Raw genomic sequence first — 25,893 nt, 5'->3', positions numbered from 1 at the left:
TGCATTATCTGTCATGACTTTGATGGACTGGCCCCTGATTAAGGAAAGGAAGTGGATACAGGTGTTCCAGACTGCTTGTAATTCTAGGAGGTTGATCTGTAGGAGACACTCGTGGGGCAACCATTTGCCTTGGACGGTGTGTCCCCATAGGTGTTTGTCCCTTCGCACAAGTGATGCATCTAAAGTTATGGTGATAGTAGAAGAGGGTGGGTGAAAGGAATGTCCGTACAGACTCTGGATGAGTTCTTCCCCCTACGGAGCAAGTCTAGCGCCTAATGGGCAGACACCAGCTTGATTGGGATACAAACTGTTCTGTGCCACTCCTGGAAGCAGTGAAGTTGTTGTGGCATGTTGTGTTATGACCCATATGACCCAGAAGTTGAAGGCACCTGTGCCAGGAAAGCCAATGACAATGTTTGCGCCCTAGTCAAGTGTGCTGTCAAGATTGCCGGCGGAGGCACTTTTGCCAGCTCATAGCAGTAGCTGATGCAGGCCGTGATCGAGGATGAAATCCTTTGAGCAGACACTGGGCGACCTTTCATTCTGCCTGCCATTACAACAAACAACTGCGCTGACTAGCAGCTCTCTGTGAGGAGATCCAGAACTCCTTCTCTTAGGAGCTTTACTGGTATCCTCTGTATTCTTATCTTGCAAAGACCTAGACAAGTGGGGCATGGAGGTTGAAGGGGCATTGTCAGGGGTGAAAGTAAAATGGAGCTCTTTCCAGTACAGGAACGCTTCTCCACCCCTACCCCACCCCGGAAGAGGCAGGGCCTCGGGCAGAAGGGGCAGGGCTGGGGAGGGGGGTCAGTGTCCCCCAGCCAGTTCATCTGAGCTCCCTGACCTGCGCTGCCTGGGGCTCAACCAGCAATTAAAAGGGTCCAGGGCTGCGGCCAGTGCTGGGGCAGCTACTTCTTTTGCCCCATCATTCTCTGTCAGCCGCCGGGGGGAGGGGAGGGCCACAAAAGGGACAGCGACATTAAAGCACTTTAACGTTGCTGCCCCTTTTGCGCCCCCCACTGGCAGCCCTGCTGGTAGGAACCTGGCAGGGCTGCCAATGGGGGGCACAAATGGGGCAGCAACATTAAAGTGGTGCTGCGGTAGCGCTTTGAAGTCAGCGGTATGGGCTGGTACAGGTAGCTACCTTTTACCGGTACGCCGTACCGGCCCGTACGCCTTACTTTCACCCCTGGGCACTGTGCTCACTAGGAGGCTCACATATGTGGGGTATCTGAACCTGGATCCCAGGCAGGTTTTCTGGAGAGTTCCATCATGAGGAGCCAAAGTTTAATCTCACTGTTTTTTCGAGATCTGCTTTTAAAATCTGAGCAGATCTTGCACTTGTCTGGAATGTATGTGTCTCCTAGACAGCATTTACACCAGGAATGTCCATTGCTGACTGGGATAAATTCCTGGCAGGCACAGAAACACTTGAATCCCGGTCTACTAGGTCAATGACGACCCCCAAGGCAAATCCCTCAGAAGGAAGAGGGAGAAAAAGGTGGTATTAAACAGAAAAACCCCAAATTAACTAAAAAGGTACGATTACAAAATAAAAAAGGGAACTAACTAAACCAAACCTAGAACTAAGAACTCAAGGCTAAACTAGAGCAAAGCTGAAACAGGCACACTATACATGCCAAATCAAGTCCTTGTGTGGTTGGGAAGGCATTGTGGGAAGTTCACCTGAACAGCTCTATATATCCTCAGTATGGGGTGCAAGGTTGTTCGGAATGTGTACATGGGCCGAATGGGCACTGCTACTGAAAATCTCTGATCAACCTGAAGTGGAGCACCCAGATGGACATTACTCAAAGACAAAACAGTTTTACGGAGACTGTTTTTATAAAAATTGGTGACTGAACTTTCTTAGGTTAACTTTGAATTTTTGAAGTAATCCCAGCAGAAATGGATTAGTGGGCAAGGTGCAGATGAGGCAATCACAGCATAAAATTCATCACATGATTATCACCATCTGTGGTATTGCAGCAAGACCAGCAGTGACTTCTATCAAGATAGTACTACAGTTTTCATCACAACCCTATTTTCAGTTGCTCAAGCAATCTCCTTTTGGGTTGAAATTTTCCAGACTTTTTGACTAAATGTGGTTTTAAAAAAAATAAAATTTCAGCAGAAGTCATTCAACTGTTTTTGAAGTACCAGAAGAGTGGGAAACAAACACTTCTTCCATCATGAAAAGAGATTCCTGACTTTTTTTTTTTTTTTTTTTATTATTATTAAAACTCAGCAGCTGAAATAGTTGGGGACCAAAAGCTGAATTTTACCACGGAAAACGTAAGCGGATAGCATAAATCACCAAGGGGCTAAGGAGAGCTCCTTCACTATTCGTAAAAGTGCTCAAGATGGAGCCCCACTCTACATTCCTATCAGCCTCTTAGAGGAGAGGAGATAGTCTGATGGGGTCTACTAGTTTCAGATTATGAGATGCACACATGCTATTTAAATATGTTACGGACTGTTATAAAGAGAACGGTGACCAACTGTTCTCCATGTCTACTGAAAGTAGGACAAGAAGTAATGGGCTTAATTGGTAGCAATGGAGATTTAGGTTAGATATTAGGAAAAACTTTCTAACTTAAGCATGGTTAAGCTCTGTAATAAGCTTCCAAGGGGTGATTGTGGAATCCCCATCAATGGAGGTTTTTAAGAACTGATTGGACCAACATCTGCCAGGAATGGTCTCACTTTACTTGGCCCTGACTTGGTGCAGGGGGCTGGACTTGATGACTTATCAAGGTCCCTTCCAACCCTACATTTTTATGACACTATTGCCAATTTTTTGCAAGCTGGAAGAGCTATCAGTCCTGCAGTATAAGTTCCTTTCTTGTCCCACCATCATCTTTTTTTTTTTTTTTTAACCCTACTAAAAACTATATTAAATGTACATGCAAGCTGTGTTAGCACTCAAAATTCAGGAAAAAGCCCAGGATATGCAGGCAACCTCGACTCTACCCCCGTATGCACAGGCCTGACAGCATTTGATCATTTCATGATCTCATACTATTTTTCAAACAACTCCTCACCTTACATACACCTTATGTATCCGAGGTTGCAGGGGTGAAAAAAAAACAAAAAAACTCTGTGGTATTATGTACTTCAGACAGAACTGATGAAAGTCATTTAACTACAAAATGTTCAGAGAATGAGTGATGAAAGAGGAAGTGGTTCTGCATAAATAATGTTATGTAACTGTGTAAATGTAGTGCAATACAGTCTTTAAATGGACAGGATTCAGGTGCATGTGCAAATTTAACTTTGTCATTTCTCAACTTTTGAGTTCTCTTAGGTAGTTTTTTGGTAAGGAAGGTGTTAGATGAGAGGTTGAGGAGAACATATATACACCTAGAGCCATAACTCAACAACCTGACTTTTGTACAAAAGACTTACAAGCATTTCTTCAGTGGCTTGCTGCCCAACCACACTGCAGATATCTCCAAAATTGGCTGCACATACCTGTACACAAAAGTTAGAGATAAGTAAATTATATTCATTGATAATAACTGATTTATGATCATTACAATGTTTCATCATCTGCAAAGGTATTGTAATAGCCCGCACAACCACAATTTTAATACACCTCTACCTTGATATAACACTGTCCTCAGGAGCCAAAAAAATCTTACTGCGTTATAGGTGAAACCGCGTTATATCGAACTTGCTTTGATCCTCCAGAGTGCACAGCTCCCAGCCCCGAGCACTGCTTTACCGCGTTATATCAGAATTCGTGTTATATCGGGTCACGTTATATCGGGGTAGAGGTGTATACTCACCATGATAAAGTCAACCTGAAATCAAGTCAGTTTCAAAAAACTGTTAGAAGTAGTTTCAGGTACTACACCTTACACCTGCCAATTTCTGTGGTTTTAAAAATCACAATTCATTATTTTTTTAAATGTTTTATCTCCCCTTCTTCCATATGAAAGAACCATACAAAGAATGTGAGACACTAACTAGATGCAAAGGAGAAAGTGAAAGTTATTATACACAAAGTGTTATCAAATACACACAGTAAAACTGAAAATAAAAAAAGAAGAGAAAAATATTTTCTTCTGTAGCATCAGGTGCTCTTTGGTACAAAATGGAACCAAATTACATAGCTGCTATGTCTAAATTCCATGGAAGCATTAATGTATTTTAATACACTGATATAAAGCCAATGCTAGCCCAATGGGAGCCCTAAGCAGCAATATCCCCCCCACACACAATACTAAACCAGGCAAGTTCTTATAATAAAAAGTGAATAGGGGGCCCCTTTGAGCTGCTCAGGGCCCTAAGCAATTGCTTAGTCTGATTATGCTCAGTGTTGGCTCCGCCTTGATATACCCGTCCTTCCCTCCCAGAGAGCTGTGGGTAAGGCAAGCGAAACTGCATCAGTTTACACTTGATTCATATTTTCAAGGTTATCTCTACACCCATAAGGGCTAGAAGCAGAGTTTTATTTTTAAATAAAAGCCAAGATTCTAGAATACAATTCTGCAGCAATTTCCACAGCTGCTCAGTCGTAGACTATATGGGGCCCTATAGCTTTCATTTATAGTTATCTTCGGTATTTCAGGTAACAGCAGCAGATAAAAATAATTTCAGACAAATGTGATTTTTAGGTTGACTATATTCCTTTAAATCTCAAGTAAATAGATGAACCAAACCAGACAGGGAAAAATTCATACCTTACGAACGTGAAACATTCTGCAATCACAGCACATCTCACAAAACCTAGGAAGAATGAGTCTCTCTGTGATGTCTTTCCCCACCATAGAGGCCATTTTGCACATTATCTAATGAGAAGGAAAACACTGATTAGGAATGCCTATACAACAGAGAAACTAGTTTCACAAGCATTAAATAATGACCTTTCGATATTATTAAAGTTGTAACTACAGTCAAGCTAAATCCTGATGCACATGATCCTGAATTTTTCTGATACCTTTAAATCTCATATTGAAAAGTGTGTGCTTTGTAGGCAGCTCAATTGATTATTTTCTTTCCCTGTGTCAAACTGCAATAGAGAATGAGAGAAACTGTTCTTCCCAATATAAAGCAACAAAATCAGAGAGTTAAGTTATGGAAAAAAGTGACTACAAGGCATTCTGGAAAGTTGGTAGGAATGAACTCTTAATATTAATGCAGCTATCTCACAATACTGTGTATTGAACAGTACAAAAATAGCAAATGGATTAGCCTTAAAACTGTCAAATTCAGGGACTTCATTTCTCACCTCCACTTATTAAAACACTTCAACACTTAAAAGCAATTTTCTGACATTTTAAACCAAAGTGCTTGATTTCTAGTACTTTAAGTTTAACAGAATAAATAATATAAAGTTTAGTATAATAAAATGATTCCCACAACTCTCAAAATATTCCATATTTACAAAGATTTCTAAAATTCTCTTAATGGCTCATTTGTAATGTAGTATGTGTAAGTTACTGAAAAAAATGGGTCATGGAGCAATTAGCCCAAAGAAAGTGACAATTTCTCCTTCTAATTGTTCTTTCATTCTCTCTAATTTTTACCGAAGTTTTGTTAAGAAAAAAATGGAGGTAACTGAACATAATACTGTGATAAGCTGTGAGATCACTTTTGATGAAATAAACTATCCTTCAAAATCAACTTCCGATAATTTTCAAGTATACATTTCTATACTTTGTTGATGCTTGAGATAAGTTTCTTTAGTGCCAATTTAGATTATCTAGGGTTACCATATTTAACAAATAAAAAAAGAGGATGCTCCACGAGGCCCTGTCCCCGCCCATTTCCCACCCCCAGCCCTGCCTCAACTCCGCCCCTTCCCCGCCCTAACTCCGTCCCCTCCTCCCTCCCACTCCCAGCCACGCGAAAAGGGCTGCCCGAGCGCTACCGGCTTCATGGTTTGCCGTGCAGCCCCCAGACCCTGCGCTCCCGGCCGGCGCTTCCCCAGCGCAGCTGGAGCCCGGGAGGGGAAGCGCCCAGCCGGGGGCGCAGGGTCTGGAGGCTGACCGGCAAACCGTGAAGCCGGTAGCGCTTGGACTTCCGGCAGCCCCTATGCCTTCAGACCCTGTGCCCCCGGCTGGGCACTTCCCCTCCTGGGCTCCGGCGGCACAGGGTCCAGAGGTATGGGGGCTGCCAAAGCCCGTAGAGCTCGGCTCTTAAACAGAGCCGAAGAGTCAGGGGAGGAGCAGAGCAGCCGCGCGAGGGGAAGTGCCCGGCCGGCATTTTCCCGGACATGTTCGGCTTTTTGGCAATTCCCCCCGGACGGGGGTTTGATTGCCGAAAAGCCGGACATGTCCGGGAAAAACTGGACGTATGGTAACCCTAGATTATCAAAGCTTCCATACTTTCATAACAATGAAAATGGACAGTGTGAAGCAACTCAGTTTTAAATTTTATTCCACCTCATGTATGTTTATTTTTAGACTCCTTGAGGAAGGTACTGTCATTTATTGTATATTTGTATGGTGCCTAATACATTAGCACCCAACCTGGTTGCTGTCTTTAGGCACAAGCCACAATTTTAAATAAAATAACGACATTTAATAAATATCAGTGTTTTTGTTTCAAAGTGATTTGCATAGTCCCAGGCAGACTGCGAAGAGCTACAAAAGGATCTTTCAAAACTGGGTGACTGGGACACAAAATGGCAGATGAAATTCATTGTTGACAAATGCAAAGTAATGCACACTGGAAAACAATTCCAACTATACATATAAAATGATGGGGTCTAAATTAGCTGTTACCACTCAAGAAAGATCTTGGAGTCATTGTGGATAGTTCTCTGAAAACATCCACCCAATGTGCAGTAGCAGTCAAAAAAGCAAACAGAATGTTGGGCATCACTAAGAAAGGGATAGATAATAAGACAGAAAATATCATATTGTCTCTATATAAATCCATGGTATGTCCACATCTTGAATACTACGTGCAGCTGTGGTCGTCACATCTCAAAAAAGATAAATTGGACTTGGAAAAGGTTCAGAAAAGGACAACAACAAAAAATTAGGGGTATGGAATAGCTATCATATGAGGAGAGATTCATAAGACTGCGACTTTTCAGTTTGGAAAGGAGATGACAAAGGGGGGATATGATTGAGGTCTATAAAATCATGACTGGTGTGGAGAAAGTAAATAAGTGTTATTTACTCCTTCTCATAACACAAGAATTAGGGGTCACCAAATGACATTAATAGGCAGCAGATTTAAAACAAACAAAAGGACGTATTTTTTCACATAATGCACAGTCAGTTTGTGGAACTCTTTGCCAGAGGATGTTGTGAAGGCCAAGACTATAACGGGGTTCAAAAAAGAACTACATAAGTTCATGGAGGATAACTCCATTAATGGCTAATAGCCAGGATAGGCAGGGATGGTGTCCCTAGCCGCTGTTTGCCAGAAGCCGGGAATGGGCGACAGGGGATGGATCACTTGATGATTATCTGTTCTGTTCGTTCCCTCTAGGGCACCTGGCATTGGCCACTGTCGGAAGAGGGGATACTGGGCTAGATGGACCTTTGGTCTGACCCAGTATGGCTGTTCTTATAGTGTAAAAAGAAAATCTAGAATAAATAGTGGTTTACAATGAATTTGACAGAAGTTGAGGATTTTCACCACATTTGGCATTGTACTATTATAAATTAACTCGTTAAATGGTTTAGTTAAATGATTATACATGTTTTTGAAGAATAAAAATTAATCTATGAGGACTGTTTATTAAATTTGTACCAGTTTAAACTACTGAGTTGCTCAACTTAGTCCATTCATTACTCTAAATTCCACCAGAAAAAATTCATTCAAGTTTATCTGAATGAGCACTATATTCAGAGATGCTGGTGGTGATAAAAGGGAAAACAAGACCACAAATTAAATGTCAACACAATTCATGTACCAAAAATTCTCTACTAAATAAAGGAACACAGTACAAAAACAATTAAGTGCCAATGGCCATAAAAGGAGGCTCCCAAAATAGAACACACTTTATCAGATAATACAATTAATCTGAGTTTCTTGTCCAGTTGGGTCTCTCTTCTTTTAGGGAATGTACAAGTAATTTATTTCAAACATGACCAATACAGTGCAAAGAATGCTAAGGATTAATTTACTGACAGCCATTTCTCTCTGAGGCACCACAATTGTAAGTGCCTTAGAAATACCGGAGTACTTTTATTATATATTTTTTAACATTAGCTTTAATACACAGGTTAAGGAAAGTGTCTGTACATCTGGGTATAGTGCTTAGATTACCCAAAAGTACAAAATCTGGTTTAAAAGTCATATAATACATATAGCACATAATCTGAAATAAATTTATTCACCTAAATTTGGGTTAACAGTACAATTTAGATATTAGAATCTAAATACTCAGGTACATGACTCATGAAAAGTTATACAGAGAGTTGGCTGTAGAAAGCAAATATATAGGAATGAGTATGTTACAACACCAAATGTTCACTCAAATCTTAGACCTTAAAGCTCAGTTTCACTGATTTACTCACAGCCACAGCCTCTGTCTTCACATCATCATTGCTGTCCGGCGCAGTCAGTTCTATAAGAACAGGGCATACTTTGGTCTCTACATCATATCTCTCAATAAGTTCTTGCTCCAACAGAACTAGCAATGCTGCCTGACTTGTTTTTCTCACCTATTGTAGGAAAAACAAAATGGAAACGAGTTTACATGAGATAGTTTTTAGATATACACTGGAAGATACACCAACATGCCCTCATAGCCCCTGTCAAGGTTGAGGGCACGTGTTCTTAAATCCTTCTGCAAACTATAACATTAAAAAATAAAGAGTCATGTCCAGGAACACTTATATACTGTAAATTATTGTAATACTACAAATACTGCAAGAGTGTTCCCTCATGTTTCCCAAAAGTCAAAATGGCGATGCAAAATAGGCACAATCAAAGGCTGGTATGGGACATTATCAATAAATAATTAAAGAAGGAGAGCATCATTAATGCCAATCCAAAATAGTTTTATGGAAAGTATTTGTCAAACAAATTCCATTTTTTGAAAGGATTACAAGATTATCAATATAGTTACTTTTATCAACCCTTTTATCTGTAAGGGGGGAGGGATAGCTCAGTGATTTGAGCATTGGCCTGCTAAACCCAGGGTTGTGAGTTCAATCCTTGAGGGGGCCACTTGGGGATCTGGGGCAAAATCAGAACTTGGTCCTGCTAGTGAAGGCAGGGGGCTGGACTCGATGACCTTTCAAGGTCCCTTCCAGTTCTAGGAGATGGGATATCTCCATTAATAATTATTATTATTATGGTCTTCTGATAAGAAAAATGTAGCATTATTCAAAAATCAAGAAGTACATATTAATAGTGTAAAATGGTTGACAGATTTTAAAAAAATAAACGTAAACAGGGAATCATCATCCAATAGACTCATTTCTAGTAGGATCCCACAGGGATCTGTTTTTGGCCGAGTGTTATTCAAGATCTTTATTAATGATCTGGAAGAAAATCACTGCTGATAGAATCTGCAGATGGCAAAAATTGGTGGAGTGATAAATCCTGGGGAAGGTTGGCTATGCAGATTGATCTGGATTGCTTGGTAAATTGGACTTATTGAACAACACAGTCATAAACATACAGCTAAGGGTAGCATAAAATCCCTCTTTACCCTGTAAAGGGTTAATTCCTCTTTTACCTGTAAAGGGTTAAGAAGCTCAGGTAATCTGGGTGGCACCTGACCAAAAGGAACAACAAGGGGAAAAGTTACTTTCAAATCTGTGGGGGAAAAGTTGTTTGTCTGTGTCTCCCGGAGTCAACAAGGAACCAAGGCAGGGAAAATACATCTCCCTAAGCCATATCTAAGCTAAGCATGTAATATTGCAGAAATAGTAAGTAATAGCAAAGAAATGCGTTAGGTTATTTTTTGTTTTAGCTTGTGAATTTTCCCTGTGCTAAGAGGGAGGCTTATCCCTGATTTTGTAACTTTAAAGTTTTGCCTAGAGGGGAAATCCTCTGTGTTTTTGAATCTTTTGTTATTCTGTAAAGTACTTACCATCCTGATTTTACAGAGGTGATTCTTTTACCTTTTCTTTAAAATTCTTCTTTTAAGAACCCGATTGATTTTTTATTGTTCTTAAGATCCACGGGTTTGGGTCTGTGTTCACCTGTACCAACTGGTGAGGATATTATTCTCAAGCCTTCCCCAGGAAAGGGGGTACAGGACTTGGAGGAATATTTTGGGGAATAGGACTCCAAGTGGCCCTTTCCCTGATTCTCTGTCTAAATCACTTGATGGTGGCAGCATACTGTTCAAGGCAAGGTAAAATTTTGTGCCTTGGGAAATTTTTTAACCTAAGCTGCTAAAAATAAGCATAGGGGGTCTTTCATGCGGGTCCCCACATCTGTACCAGAGTTCAGAGTGGGGAAGGAACCTTGACAACACACTTTAATGCAAGCAAATTCAAGGATTATATAGCTAGGAACAAAGAATAGAGGCAACAAAAGATTGGGGACTGTACCATGGATTGTAGTGACATTGGAAGGAACTTGGAGTTAACGTAGATCATCAATTGATCATGAGCTCCCAGTGCACACTGTAGGTAAAAGGGGTAAAAAAAGTCCTTGGATGTATAAGCAGAAGAAAAAATGGTTACCTACCTCCCGTAACTTGTTCTTCGAGATGTGTTGCTCATGCCATTCCAATAGATGTGCGTGTGCGCCGCGTGCACAGTCATCAGAAGGTTTTTTCCCTAGCGGTACCCATTGGGTTGGCTGTGGAGCCCCCTGGAGTGGCGGTGTATATAGAACACTGCCAACCTGCTGCCTACTCAGTTCCTTCTTGCCAGAAGACTACAATAGAGAGGAGGCAGGTGGGATCTGGAATGGACATGAGCAACACATCTTGAAGAACAGTTACGAGAGGTAGGAAATGTTTTTTTCTTCGAGTGCTTGCTCATGTCCATTCCAATAGGTGAATCTCAAGCAGTTCTCTGGAGGAGGGGGTGGAGTTCACCTGGTTGCTGATTGTAGGACTGCCCTACCCAATGCAACGTCATCCCTCGCTTGTTTGGTGATGGCTAATGCGACATGAAGGTGTAGATGGAAGACCACGTTGCCACCTTGCATATGTCTTGAACAGGGATGTGTGCAAGGAAAGCTGCGGCTGAAGCCTGAGCTCTTGTGGAGTGCGCCATCAACGGTGGGGGCGGAACTTTGGCTAGGTCATAGCACATTCTAATGCAGGACGTGATCCACGATGAAATGTGCTGGGATGAGATGGGAAGCCCTCTCATCCTCTCGCTGATTGCAATGAAGAGCTGTGGTGACTTACTAAATGGCTTTGTGCATTCAATATAGAAGGCTAGGACACGCCTGACGTCCAGGGAATGGAGTATCTGCTCTCTGCCAGTGGCATTAGACTTAGGGAAGAAGACCAGTAAAAATATGTCCTGATTCACATGAAACCAGAAGACCACCTTGGGTAGAAACACAGGACGCAGCTGAACGTTATCTTTGTCTTTAGGGGTGCTCGGAGGTAAGCGCTTTGAGCTCAGAAACCCTTCTGTCCAATACTATAGTCACCAGAAAGGCAACCTCCCAAGAGAGGCAGGAGAGAGGGCAGGTGGCCATGGGCTCAGATGGAGTGGTCATAAGCCTGGACTAGACTAGGTTGAGGTCCCCCTGAGGAACGGGCTGCTGCACGCGGGGGTAAAGCCCGTCGAAGCCCTTGAGGGATTGGCCCACCATGGGGTTTCCGAAGACTGATCTACCCGCTGCCCATGGGTGGAAGGCTGAGATGGTGGCCAGGTGCACTTTTATAGATGATATTGCCAGCCCTTGTTGCTTCAGGTCCAATAAGTAGTCCAAAACGAGGGGAATTGGCACTTGCTGCAGTGGGATACCCTTCTGCAGGGACCAAATAGAAAACCGCTTCCACTTTGCCAGATATGTGGCTCGGGTGGAACGTTTCCTACTTCCCAGGAGAACTTGTCCCTCTGAGTCCGAACACTGGAGATGCAACGGGTTCAACCATGGAGTTTCCACGCCGTGAGGTGGAGGGACTCCAGGTTGGGGTGCTGGAGCTTACCATGGTCCTGAGTGACGAGGTCCCGGCATAAGGGAAGGATTACTGGTCTGTTGACCAATAGGCTTAACAGTATGGTGAACCAGTGCTGGCGGGGCCACACCGGCGCTATGAGGATCAACGAAGCCCTGTCCTGGCAGACCTTGAGGAGGACTCTGTGTATGAGAGGGGAGGGCGGGAACACATAGAGCATGTGACTCGTCCATGTGAAGTGAAAAGCGTCCCCGATGGAGCCTGGGCTGTGGTTCAGAAAGGAGCAGAACCGCTGGCATTTCCTGTTGCTCTGTGTTGCGAACAGGTCTATGTAGAAAAAGCCCCACTTCTGAAAAACTGGAAGGGCGATGTCTGGCCTGAGGGATCATTCATGACTGAGGAATGAGTGGCTGAGCCAGTCAGATAGCTTGTTCTGCGCCCCCAGGAGGTAAGATGCTTGTATATGTATCGAGTTGGCGATGCCAAATTCCCAGGACACTCTGGTTTCCTGGCAGAGGGGAGAGGAGCGAACACCACCCTGTTTGTTTATATAAAACATCGCGTGGTGTTGTCTGTAAGCACTGCCACACATCTGCCTCGAAGGTTGTTCTGGAATGCTTGGCATGCCAGAGGGACCACCCTCAAATCCCGCACGTTGATGTGCAGTGATAGTTCTGCCTGCGACCATAGGCCTTGAGTTCTGATACTGCCTACATGCGCTCCCCACCCCAGCGCCGAGGAGTCAGTGACAAGCAACATGGTGGGTTGCGGTTTGGCAAAGGGAACTCCCACACAGACCACTTGCGGCCGTAACCACCAGCATAGAGATTCGAGAATGGGAGAGGGAAGGGTAACGATCCTGTCCGGTGGATCTCGCTTGGGTCTGTACACTTGGGCCAACCACACCTGGAGGGATCTGAGATGTAGTCTGGTGTGCTGGATCACGTATGTGCACATCGCCATATGCCCCGGCAGCTTCATACAGTTTCTGGCCATTGTTGTGTGGAACTGGCGGAGGTTCTCGATGATGTCCCTGAGAGCTTGGAAGTGCGGCTCGGGCAGGTATGCCCTGGCTTGCGCAGAGTCCAAGAGAACCCCTATGAACTCTATTCTCTGTGTAGGGACCAGCGTGGATTTGGGCACGTTTAGTATGAGGCCCAGCCTGAGGAAGGTGGTGCAGGCCAGGGCCACATGCACCTTCACTTGTGCTTGCGACTTGGCCTTGATGAGCCACTCGTCCAGGTACGGGAATATTTGTACCTGATGTTTGCAGAGGAAGGCTGCCACGACTGCCATGCACTTCATGAACACCCTAGGGCCGTCGAGAACCCAAACGTGAGCACCGTGAACTGTAGTGCTGGCTGCTGGCCACAAAGCGAAGAAACTGTCTGTGGGCCGGGATAATGGAAATATGGAAGTAAGCATCTTGCATGTCGAGGGTGGCGTACCAGTCCCCTGGATCCAGGGAAGGAATGATAGAAGCTAGGGAGACCATGTGAAACCTGGGTTTCTTGATGAATGCAGTGAGGTCTCGCAGATCCAGAATAAGTCGCAATCCACCTTTCGCCTTGGAGATAACGAAATATTGGGAGTAAAATCCCTTGCCCCTGAACTCCTGAGGAACTTCCTCTATCGCCCCCAGAGCGAGGAGCGATTGCACCTCCTGGAGAAGGAGTTACTCATGAGATGGGTCCCTGATGAGGGACAGGGAAGGTGGGTGGAAAGGCGGGAAGGAAAAGAACAGGATAGAATATCCCACCCCTACCATGTTCAGAACCCAGGGATCTGTTGTGCTCTGGGACCAAGCACGGTAGAAGAGGGCTAGCTGGTTCACAAAGGGAGGGTAAGGATCTGGATTGAATCCTGGTGCTCCATCCTCGGGCACAACTTCAAAAGTTAGGTTTCAGCCCCAAGGGCTGTTTGGACAAGCCCTGGCCTTGGTGCCTGCGACTGGCGCCTCCTATTATTCCTGCCTCTTCTCTTGACTGAGTCCTACCTCGGGGGTCTGGAGTAGAAGCGAGAGGGGGGGCTGGGGTGTGGATCTCCAGCGACTTCAATGTTGCCCTCGAGTCTTTCAGACTGTGCAAGTGGGAGTCTGTGTTCTCGGCAAACAAGCCCGCACGGTCAAAGGGCGGGTCCTGAATGGTGTTCTGGATCTCTGGGGGTATGCCCGAAATCTGTAACCAGGAGCTCTGTCTCATGGTGATTGCTGTGGCCATGGTCCAAGCCACAGTCTCATCTGAATCTAGGGCGGCCTGGAAGGAGGTCCTTGATGCCACCTTGCCCTCGGCAAGAAGCGCCATGAACTCCATGCGTGAGTCTGACAGGAGCAATTGCTGGAACTTAGCTAACGCTCTCCAGGAATTGAAGGCGTAGTGGCTGAGCACTGCTTGCTGATTAGCAACACGAAGCTGGAGCACCCCGGTCAAGTCGACTTTACAGCTAAAAAGGTCCAGCTTCTTAGCATCCCATGACTTTGGTACAGGAAACTGATGACCTTGCCGCTCTTTGTGGTTCGCTGCATCCACCACTAATGTTCCAGACTGAGGGTGGGTAAAAAGGTTTTCGTACCCCTTCTGTGGCATAAAATACCTCCTTTCCACTCCTTTGGCCATGGGAGGCATAGAGGCCGGGGTCTGCCATAGCACCTTTGTGGTGTTTTGTATGGTCTTTATAAGGGGCAAGAGAAGGCTGGAGGCTGGCTTGGGTACGTATGTCCTATTTCGGGTGGACTGTGGCGCTGGTATCACATGGGGTGCTGGCCTGAGAGTTGCACCCACTTGCAAAGACTCAGGGTCCTTGTCACGTGGGGGATCTTCAGGTGCTGTGGGAGTATGGCATGGCACCGATGTGGCTGAAGGAGGAGTACGGGGCACAGACACCACGGACGCAGCCCAGGAGCCTGATGGTAGGCCCAAGGAGTCCAAAAGGGCCACTGTACCAGCCCCTGCCACTGTGGCGGCCAGGATACCACGGGTGCCAGCACATCCCATGATCTACAGTGCCGGGACCGAGACCTGTACCAACTACGTCGGGAGATCGATGACCCGTTAACGGAGTCCGACAAATAGCCTGTGCCAGACGATGGAGAGGCAAAGCCCAATGGTGCAGGGAACGTTACCGCGATGCCGGGGAGCAGCGCCATAGCATCTTTGGCTTGCTCCGTCAGTGCCGCAAACTGCGCCGTCGCTGGTGCCAGGCCTTGCTCCACCGCCTGGACCAGTGCCAGTGCTCGCGCCTGCAGGGCCAAGGACTGTGCCGTCATGGCAATAAGGTCCCACATGGCCTCAAAAGTATCTGGCATGGACGGGAGATCAATCTCATCCTCCAATTCCTCCCGAGTCGGAGGAGTCCACAAGCACCTGAATTGATGGAACCCTTGTCAGGGCTAGAATCGATGGTCTGAGGGCCAGGCTGTGACAAAGGACACACCCCGCTGGGATCCCTGTGCGGTTTCCTGACAGGGGACCGACCCCTGTCTGCCTTTTTCTTCTTATGCGGCACCGGGGACAGAGAGGTGCCGCGTGCTCAAACCCGCTTTGTGAGCCAGGGAGCAGTGTCTATGCTCCCTGGAGTAGTCTTTTTTCGATGCCGAGGAATCCCGCATCGATGTTGCCAGTGCTGCTTCTGGTGCCAGCTGAGGGCGAAGAGCCACCTCCATTAAAAGGAGCTTGAGGTGATAGTTCTGCTCCCTCTTTGTCCTAGGTCTAAAGCTTCTGCAAATGGAGCACTTATCTGTTTGATGGCTCTCACCCTGGCATTTAAGGCACGACGCATGCGGATTGCCCTTGGGCATAGGTTTCCCGCAGCGTTCGCAGGACTTAAATCCCTCAGATGGAGGCATACACCGGTCAGGGGAGCTAGGGAGGTGGGGGAAAACCTCCCGCAAGAGGCTAACTACAACTTTCAAGAACTATTTACAACTAACTAGACAGTAACCACTAGGTAGGCACTTACGAAGCAAGAGACTGAAGGAAGCTCCAACGACCATCACTGGTGGTAAGAAGGAACTGAGGTGGCGGGTAGGCAGTGTCCTATATACACCACCATGAGGGGGCCAATCCAGGGGGCTCCACAGACGACCCGACGGGTACTGCTAGGGGAAAAACCTTCAGACGATTGCGCATGTCGCATGCGCACACACCTATTGGAATGGACATGATATTCATCTTCGAGTGCTTTCTCAAGTAATAGGGATGTGATATTACCTCTGTATATGGCATTAGTGAGACTATAACCAGAATACTGTGTCTAGTTTTAGTATTTACACATCAAATATGTTGAAAAATTGGAAAGGGTTCAAAAAAGATCTACAAGAATGATTTGAGGTCTGGATAACATGCCGTACAGTGACAGACTATAAGAAACTAGACTGACCTTCTTGAAAGAAGATGAAGAGCTGGTTTGATCACAATGTGCAAGTGCCTACATAGAAAAGAGATTCAGCTCTTTAATCTAACAGAAAGGGGCATAATGAAGTTCAATGATGGGAAGATGAAGCTGGACAAATTCAGACTAGAAAAAAGGCCCAAATTTTTAACAGTGAGGGTAATTAACCACTGGAAGAACTTACTTAAAAACATGGTGGATGCGTCATCCTTTGAAGTCTTTACATCTAGACTAGATACCTTTCCAAAACTTATGCTAAAACTCAAACAAAAGCTATGGGCATAAGACACAAATAACTGGGTGAGGTTCTACAGCCTGTCATATGGGAAATTAAAGATGATCATTATGATCCCTTCTGGCCTTAAATTCTATGAAAATTAAAAATTTGTTTTATTTCTTTCTTCCTTACAAGGAATGTATAATATGTAAGCCTATAAAAGGATAGTGTTGTTTTGGTAGTGGTGCTTTAGCATTACGTAAGGGAAACCACAGATGCCTAAGACCAGCTCAGATCCTATTATAAAAAATATCAAACTAATTTTTCACAGAAATTCAGACTTAGATTTATTTCTTGGTGCTCTAAACCTTATTTGCTTGGTATAAAATGTTTGCATTATCCTATTTGAGAAAGTGTATTATCCATTCAATTTTAGAACATAACACTGTGTTTATAAAGGACTCTTACCTGGTTATTCTGGTCTGCAAGGTATCTCACCACAATAGGCAATAAGTATTTGGAAAAAGCATATGGTATTGAAGGCCTGTTTTCTTGACAAAACACAGCGATATGAGGCACCTGTTCCATCAGTTCTGCTCGCACAGTTGGCTCTGTAAGAATGTCAAAATAATATAAAATAAAATAAAAAAGGCATTGTATCTGCAATAATATTAAACTCTTTTTAAAATGCTGTCCAGGTAAATCACATCCTAATGTATTTATGCTAAAAACAGTTTGATAAGGTAACCACCAACCTTTTACAACCCAGGGTGCAGATATTGGTTGCATCACAGAACCTGCTGACAATCTGGGCCCAGTTTTTTACTGCAAGGTGGCAAGAGAAAGAGAAGACGGAAGCCCCCCAAGGCCACCCTCTAAGTGCAGAAGAAGCTGTTTGCTATGGCATAGAAACAGACAGATCAGGCCATAATGCAGTTTCAGGACTCAAAATAGGGAGAATAGTTTGGGCACCAAACAAAATTTCAGCAGCTTCTACAGCCTTTGTGGGTGCAGTTAACCAAACAATAAAATCCAGACCAGAGGATTCCATATCTGAGTGAGAGAAGCCAACTGACAGGATCCTAAGGGAACATACTGTTGATGAGTGGGGAAAGAGTGACAAGATACAGTATAACTGGGGCAAATACCTACCATATATTCTCAATCATAAGCCGGTTCATTTATAAGCCGACCCCCCACCCCAGATGGATAAGTAAAAATGGGAATTTTTTTATAACCCGTTCATAAGCTGACCCTATAATTCAGGGGTCAGCAAACTTTGGCTCCCGGGCCATCAGGATAAGTTGCTGGCGGGCCGAGATGGTTTATTTACCTCAAGCTTCCGCAGGCATGGAGGTAAACCAAAGTAAACAAAGTGTCCTGGTGCGCCAGCTGCTTACCCTGACAGGCCGGGACAGCAATTGGCGGGGAAATTTTTCTGGGGGGAGAAGCTGGGAATCAGGGGAGTAACCCCTGTGACCACTCCCTACATGACCCCACCCATAGCCCGGGACACCCACACTCTCCCCATCCCATCCCCTTCCCACCTTATCTGGGGAGGGCCAGGGGGAGGATGTCTCTGACCTGGCTGGAGCTGCTCCGGCAGGCTGGGCAGCGCAGCCACAGCCTGCTCCGGTGGGCCAGACCAGGCGGCGCTGCCGCAGCATGTTCCAGTGGGCTGGGCCGAGTGGCCACAGCCACAGCCTGCTCTGGGGGGCAGGGCTGAGCAGCACGGCTGCAACCGGCCAGCCCCAGAGCTGCAGCTGCTTTGGAGGCTGGGGGAAGAGCAGCACAGCCAGAAGTGAAGAGACTCTGGCCCCACCTCTTCCCTTCTGTCTCTGCAGGCTGTGCTGCCTCTCCTGGCTCCCCCTGTTGGGAGGAGGGGCTGTGTCCCACCTCTCCCTTTCTATACCCGTTCATAAGCCGACCCCCTTCTCTGGTGCTTCCCTTTTTTACTAAAAAAAATCGGCTTATGAACGAGTATATATAATTCTTGAAAAAAACTGAAATTGCATTAGCAGAGTTTCCAAATAAATCCCACCTGCACACTCACCCCTTTAGAGCTTATATTTTCCTGTTTACTCAAAGAAGAAATAGAACAGTGAGAAAAATAGATAAGCAGCATTTCCATCATTCAGAATACGCACACAGACCATAGAAGTAAATATGCAAAGAGACATTTAAAACTAGGAATGTAAAATTCCACATTTTCACTCCAATGGATGCCTAATAAGAACTTCCTCAAGTCATCAGATAGCAGTTATGATTCTCAGGTACACAATGGCTCAAAATTGCATGCCAGCTAACAACAATTCTAATCACATCATGTACTGTTAGCAAAATAAAATAGATGCCAAAGCACAGCAGAATAAGCCATAACATGCAAAAACTTGAAGGGATCCTGATTTCTTGATACCTAGCTTCTCACTTCTTTGGTAATGTGACACTCTGATATACAGTAACTCCTCACTTAAAGTCATCCCAGTTAACGTTGTTTTGTTGCTGATCAATTAAAGAACATGCTCATTTAAAGTTGCGCAATGCTCCCTTATAAGGTTGTTTGGCAGCTGCCTGCTTTGTCCACTGCTTGCAGAAAGAGCTGCCCGTTGAAGCTAGCTGGTGGGGACTTGGAACCAGAGTGGACCAGCAGCTCCCCGCTCAGCTCCCTGCTCCCCTAAGTTCCATGTGTGGCAGCCACCCAGCAGGCTATCAATTGCCGGCAGTCCAGCTGTCCCTCCCCCCACTGCTGTGTGCTGCTCCTGCCCTCTACAAGGAAGCACGAATGGAGGGGAGGGGAGACAGCATAGCAGACAGAGACAGACACACCTTGTGGGGGGAAGGGGGGGGAAGAGAAGCACACTGCCTCTTTAAGTAAGCTGACCCACCCTTAAGTACATTGTCTTTTTAAGTGGATCAGGAAGTTGAGACAGCAGCTGCTGCCCCAAGCTCTCTCATCCGTGTCCCCACCCTGCTCTATATGGAGAAGGTGTAAGCAGGGTGTAGGAACAGGGAGGATGGGGACACCCTGACATTAGACCCCCTTTTTCCAACCCCTACACAGCAAGTAGGAGGCTCAGGGAGCAGCTCCAAGGCAGAGGGCAGGAGCAGCACATGGCATCTTGTTTTGGGGGAAGTGGACAAAACTCATATGGCGACACACTTGCCACTTGTCACTCAAGTTATTTGGGAGAGAAAGGAAAACCTGACTGGCTGTGAATTGAACATATCTCAGATGAGACCCTGCTCAACAGAGCATCTAGTAGTGATCAAACGATCACAGCAGCTCCTTTTGGAATTTTAATTTTGGCAACAATTACTAACATTTTTTCTAAAATTCTGTTTGTATTTAATAGTTATTCATTCTATTTTTCATTTATTGTATATTTTCATAATATTTAATAATTTCATGAATATTAATTCATTTTTTGTGGAGGAAGTGGGACACTATTTGAGTTAATTTGAATATCTTCATATACTGGATTCACATATCTCTGAAGATATATGGATCAAATTCAAATTGGGTATTTTGTACATCCTCAATTTTAATAGACAGTGGGACATTACTGAATCCCGATACTCCATTTGCCCAGAAAACAACCTATTTCAGACCTAACCACTGGATAAATCTGCCTCTCCAGAATTTTTCAACACCTGTAGCTGCTGTTAGAGAATAGATTTGTTACAACCATACATAATGAAAAGACAATACCTTCAAATTACAGTGATTTTGAGGATTAGAAGTCTTTGTGTAATATTCTTTCATAGGTGTATATTCTACCATTTGTTCCTTATTGGAAATTCACACATGAACTTTTCAGGTGAAGTCTATATGGCACTAACTTTCCTCATTTTGTTGAACACATTCACTGTAAATCTTATTACAGAACATATAGCAATCATCAAAACAGAGTGGTTGTAAAAATAAGTCCTTATTCTAAGAGGGAGAATATTATTTATTCTTAGTACGGACTAACTGCATGCTGCAATTAAACCTGAGTGAGCAAGACAAATTTTGCTATTTGCACTACTATATCCAGTGGTAGATAGAGCAAATCTAATGCTGCAGGAGGCAGCCGTGTTAGTCTGTATCTACAAAAACAACAAGGAGTCTGGTGGCACCTTAAAGACTAACAGATTTAATTGGGCATAAGCTTTTGTGGGTAAAAACCTCACTTCTTCAGATGCATCTGAAGAAGTGAGGTTTTTACCCATGAAAGCTTATGCCCAAATAACTCTATTAGTCTTTAAGGTGCCACCAGACTCCTTGTTGTCAATGCTGCATAGTTTCTAGATTAGAAGCAATGGTTCTGAGTGGTAAAATAATAAAATTTCTGCCTAGCAGTTCCATTTCTTCATACTACACATTTTAAATTTATTTAGAAGCTAGGAAGAATGCACAAAAGCATTTTCTAAGAGTTCGTTTTTTGTAAGCCACTAAGAAAGTCCCAAAATAATCAAGTTAGTGGCTGTTTTGACTATTTACAGTGAAGACAGACAAGTGCAAATGAACAGTTTTGGGCTGTTTCTCTTCAAAAGACATTACTAAGCACTTGTATAAGAGAAACATAAAATGTCTTTAAAAAGAAGATTCTCTGGACACACGTACAAGTACAAATCGAAAAACTATACAATCAAACAAATGTCTAAAAATAAGACCCTAAAAATCCTTTCAATGTATTAAATCTGAACTTTCATCAGAATAGACGTAGTGAACATTACCAGATTAAAAAAAAAAGCTTAGACTCCAGTTTACTGATTGAGTGCACATTTTTGGCAGTACAAACAATGTCAGTGAGCCAAGCAGCCATTAAGAAGGAGGAAGAGAAACTGAGCAGCCAAAGACACTATTCATTTCAACACATTATATTAAACACAACAAAAATGTTTAAATAACTTAACATTTATAATTAAAAAAATTCCGTATATGTAAATTGTAAAGTTTATAGAGTAGCATTATAGTCACAGCTGATAGGCAACATCAATAGTAGCTGGTGCTGATACTTCTCAATAAGACAACCCTGTTTTTCAGTTGCTTATAAAACTTTGCCAAACTCTCTGAGATGAAATTATACACTTCGGGTGTCTGCCTCAGGGTGAATATTTTTGGAAAATTTTAGCCAAAACTGTTCAACTGTTTCCAAGTTTGGGGAAAATACATTGTTAGTAACTATGTTAAAAATTCTGGCCCCTCTTCTTTGAAAAGTTCTTGCTTCCCCATGCTTTGGGGCAGGGACTTCACATTTGGCAGGGGAGGGGTCTTTGTATCAGTGGTGTGCCTTTTGCCATCCCTATGAAAATCCATGCTAAATTATGAGCCTTTGAGAAATCTCAGTTTGCACATGCTCAGTACAGACATGAGATTTTTAGCTGCTAAAAATGAAAGATTACACGTTCACCAAGCATTCTCTGTACCTCTCATAGCTCCTAGCACTGACCAGACTGTGACTGAACATGTTCCAGCCTACTGCTGATCAGACCTTGCTTGCACAATCCCCACAGAGCAATTGACCATGCTCCTGCCCTGGACTACGGGGGAGTCGTCACACGGGAACTGAGAGCAGGGAGCCTGTCCTTCCTGTGCTCTCAACGGCTACCCTACTGGCACCCATGCAGCATGGAAGACGCTGATTCAAATGCAGGACAAAAGCCAGAATATTAGAAAGGGAAAGGGCTAAATTGGGACAAGGAGTTTGCTGAAACTGGGACTCAGGAGGTGGGGAGGAAAAACTGACTAGGAGTTGGAAGAACTGGAACAGGAAACAGTTCGGGGGAAGGGGGGGTGGAGGTGGAATTTTTTTTTTTTTTTTTCTCTCATAGGACCACAGCCTCATTCAGTGCGCAGGAAGATTCTACTCTGGAGAAGAATCAGAGTTGTCTAGTATAGAAGACTTGTCTATTGGATCCATGCCTCGTTTGTTGCAGAAGATGGGAAGCGTGTAGTGAATACAATAGATCTCAGGCAGAGAAAGTATGATCTCATGGTTAAGACAGTTGAATGACATCTTGGGAAACTGGATTCTATCTTGCCTCTGCTACAGAATTTCTATGTGATGTTATGCAAGTCACTTAAACCAAAAATATTCACAGCTTGCCACTGAGTGTTCTTCATTTTGTGGGGGCCCAGCACAAGATCTGCAGAATTGCTGAGCACTCACAGCTGCAACTGAAGTCAATGGGAACTACATTTTCAATATATAAAGTGCTAAATAATGCTAATTATTCTGAAAAATATGGTCCTATTGGTCACCAAAAATGTTTGGATACTTAATCTCTTCATGCCTCAGCACCCCATCTGTAAAATGGGACTTGATACCATGCCCTAACCTCACCAGGATATTGTGAAAATAAGTTCATTAATATCTGTGAAGCACTCTGAGATTATAGCTATAAAAGCCATAGATAAACGCATGATGAAACTAAAAATTCTGTATTCAGAGCACAGTTTTAATAGCCACACACTGATAAAGCAAATCATTGAAAATCTTCTAATTAAGTTAGCACCACTTTATTCCGTGCTCTGAATGAGACAAGGATTCTGTAGAAACTATAGTATGTGATCATGTAATTAAACACTGTATCAAGATGTCCATCCACAAGGGGGACAAAATAAGGTTGCTCGGGCAGCCTTAATTCTGGCATTTCCTAATTTCAGAGAGCTTGACTTTACAACCTTAATAATGCTCTTTTAATGTAGTTTTTCATGTAATTAAGTGTATACATTTAACAGCATAGTTAATAATTCAATATACATCATATATGCAATACTATTGCTGTGCGAGAACCTTAAACTTCCAAGTTCCCTGACGCTCGTGTTTAAGGTCTCAATTCTGCAAAGCACTTAGGCACATGTTTAAGTGCCTTGTTGAAAAGGGACCTAGATCCACAATCTCAATCTTACATTAGTACAGCCTTTTGCATTATATTTCCTAAAAATGTACTAACAAAAATAATGCCAAAGATGAAAAGAGAAAAATATCCAACCCTCCCTCATTCTCTCCACTTTCACTTCTCCACCTCTTCTTCCTACTTAACTTTGTCCTATGGCAGCCTAAAGATAGATTTCTTTATATCAGAGTAAACTGCAATTGCTATTATTAATTCTATAAAATACAAACTGTAACCAAACAAAAACAAATGGTTTAGTCGTCATCACAAATTACAGATTATGGAGGCATTGGTTAAGGTTATTACTCAATTAGACTGTAAGGTCTTCAGGACAAGAACCATATCTGTGTTTTACGTTTGCACAGGGCTTAGTTCAACGGGCCCAGGTCTCTAAATACAAATAAATAATAAAGTTGGGTTGAGATTTTTACTTCAAATCAGGATTTAAAATGTCTACTTCAAACTTTAATGATTGCATTTAGACTCCAAACAACACAATACGTCTTCAGAAGATGATTACATTTTTCATAACATTTGTTTGGAAAAATCATTTTCTACCTTTGTCGGGGAAACATTTTAAAATGCTCCCTTTTTTAATTTTGTCACCTGAAAGTATATCTTTATGTCCTCTTATAGCAAATTACCACAGACAAGTTTGTAACTTCTCAAACATATACTTTTTCCTAATATCTCATAGACTGGGTACTTTTCAAGCTTTACACTTAAGTCTTTTGTATTCATTTTTCTCATTTATCAAAATTCAATTTAGCTCCACCAAGCTCTCATGTGTTCTGCAGCTGTTTAGTCATGGAACTGTACTCCAGAATTTAAGTTTTTTTTGTTTTTAAGTGGTTTCTAATTCTCCTGGATGTGAACTTGAAAAGATGATTCAAGTGTAAACTGATACAGTTTTGTCCACCCTAGTAACTGCCTGCTACAATTACAGTAGAACCTCAGAGTTACGAACAGACCAGTCAACCACCTCATTTGGAACTGCAAGTATGTAATCAGGTAGCAGAGACCAAAAAAAAAAAAAAGGCAAATACAGTACAATACTGAGTTAAATGTAAATACTAAAAAAAATAAAGGGAAAGCAGCATTTTTCTTCTGCATACTAAAGTTTCAAAATTGTATTAAGTCAATGTTCAACTGTAAACTTTTGAAAGAACAGCCATAACGTTTTGTTCAGCGATACAAACATTGCAGAGTTATGAACAACCTCAATTCCAGAGGTGTTCGTAACTCTGAGGTTCTACTGTACTCTGCAAAGTGTGAATTGCCCCAATCATCTCAATGAGTTGGGAATGTTGACACTGCAATATCCTGGGAATCACACTACATTGCACAGAACACTGTAATTCTCATTTTTAAATCTGAATTAACTATTTCGCCATTGATCATTTTAAACATAAACATTAATCTAAAGTACTTATCTCAAAATCCAGAAGTGACTTTCACATCTCCTCATGTGCCAAAAGCCTCAACTGATCCCGCCCCCCCACTGAGCAGCCAAAAAGCACCAGTGTTCCCTGACAACTTTTATAATGGAGTTGGGTATCAACATGTAAATCAATGCACAAGCCCAGTGACCTGATACTTGTTCACACAGACTTTAACATTACACATATGCCAACAGGAAACATATCTTAACCTAGCTGAGGTTTAGGTTCCGATTGCATTGTGGTTATGAGGCACTGGATGTGTGTGCACTGTGGTTGTTGATATGTTGCACTGAAAGGGAGTTGTGGAGCTGAGGAGTCTTAGGGTTTGTCTACAAGGGGAAACTGACTGGCATAGCTATTCTAGAATAACTCCCCATGTGGATGTTACTGCGGAAAAACAATAACTTTATTCTGGAATAGTGTCCACATGAGCTTATTCCACAATAACTATTTCTCCCATGTAGGTAGATGAAGCCTGAGTATTTGGTTATCATGAGGTTTGGGTGGTAATAATGTCTGAGAACTGAAGTTCTTGTCGATGTTAATGTTGCCACAACTGGTGATTTTCTTTATCTCTGGCGAATGTGTTGAAGAAACTCATTTGAAAACCCTTACACCTCTATGTGTTTTTTGCACAGGATACATTTATTGCTTTGCATGAAAGTTTCTGTTCTTAATTAGATCCCATCTTCTGATGAAACACATATCAAACAATACTGGTTTATATGTGTTATGTATTAGAAGGCTGGCTACACAGTGTGGGGAGAAAGACGACACCTCTTGAAAGTACCTTTCTCTGCACAACCGCCACCTGTGTATTGAGCTTCACATTAAGATGCATAAAATTTCCAGCACTGAGAATCACAATGGTGACTTGTCAAGAGCCCGAGGGCAGAATCTAATTTGCATATATATTTATATAGTTTACATGAACTGTGTCAGTT

General features: G+C 43.3%; 1 protein-coding gene across 6 annotated transcripts in view; it reads right to left on the bottom strand.

Annotated features, from left to right (window-relative positions):
• The window catches only part of PPP4R1 (protein phosphatase 4 regulatory subunit 1), a 100,386-nt gene that overhangs the window by 26,654 nt on the left and 47,839 nt on the right, over window positions 1–25,893 (bottom strand). For all 6 annotated transcript variants that reach the window (XM_034762605.1, XM_034762607.1, XM_034762611.1 and 3 more), the window contains 4 exons: window positions 17,091–17,233; window positions 8,487–8,633; window positions 4,689–4,796; window positions 3,409–3,474 (listed from right to left, as the gene is read on the bottom strand). In XM_034762605.1, coding sequence (XP_034618496.1) covers window positions 3,409–3,474; window positions 4,689–4,796; window positions 8,487–8,633; window positions 17,091–17,233 — 464 coding nt within the window. The remainder of the gene's footprint in view (window positions 1–3,408; window positions 3,475–4,688; window positions 4,797–8,486; window positions 8,634–17,090; window positions 17,234–25,893) is intronic.

Source organism: Trachemys scripta, chromosome 2 (genome assembly GCF_013100865.1).
Source record: "Trachemys scripta elegans isolate TJP31775 chromosome 2, CAS_Tse_1.0, whole genome shotgun sequence".
Lineage (NCBI taxonomy): Eukaryota > Metazoa > Chordata > Testudines > Emydidae > Trachemys > Trachemys scripta.
The sequence above is the reverse complement of the archived record's forward strand: the minus strand, read 5'-3'. Positions and strand labels throughout refer to the sequence as shown.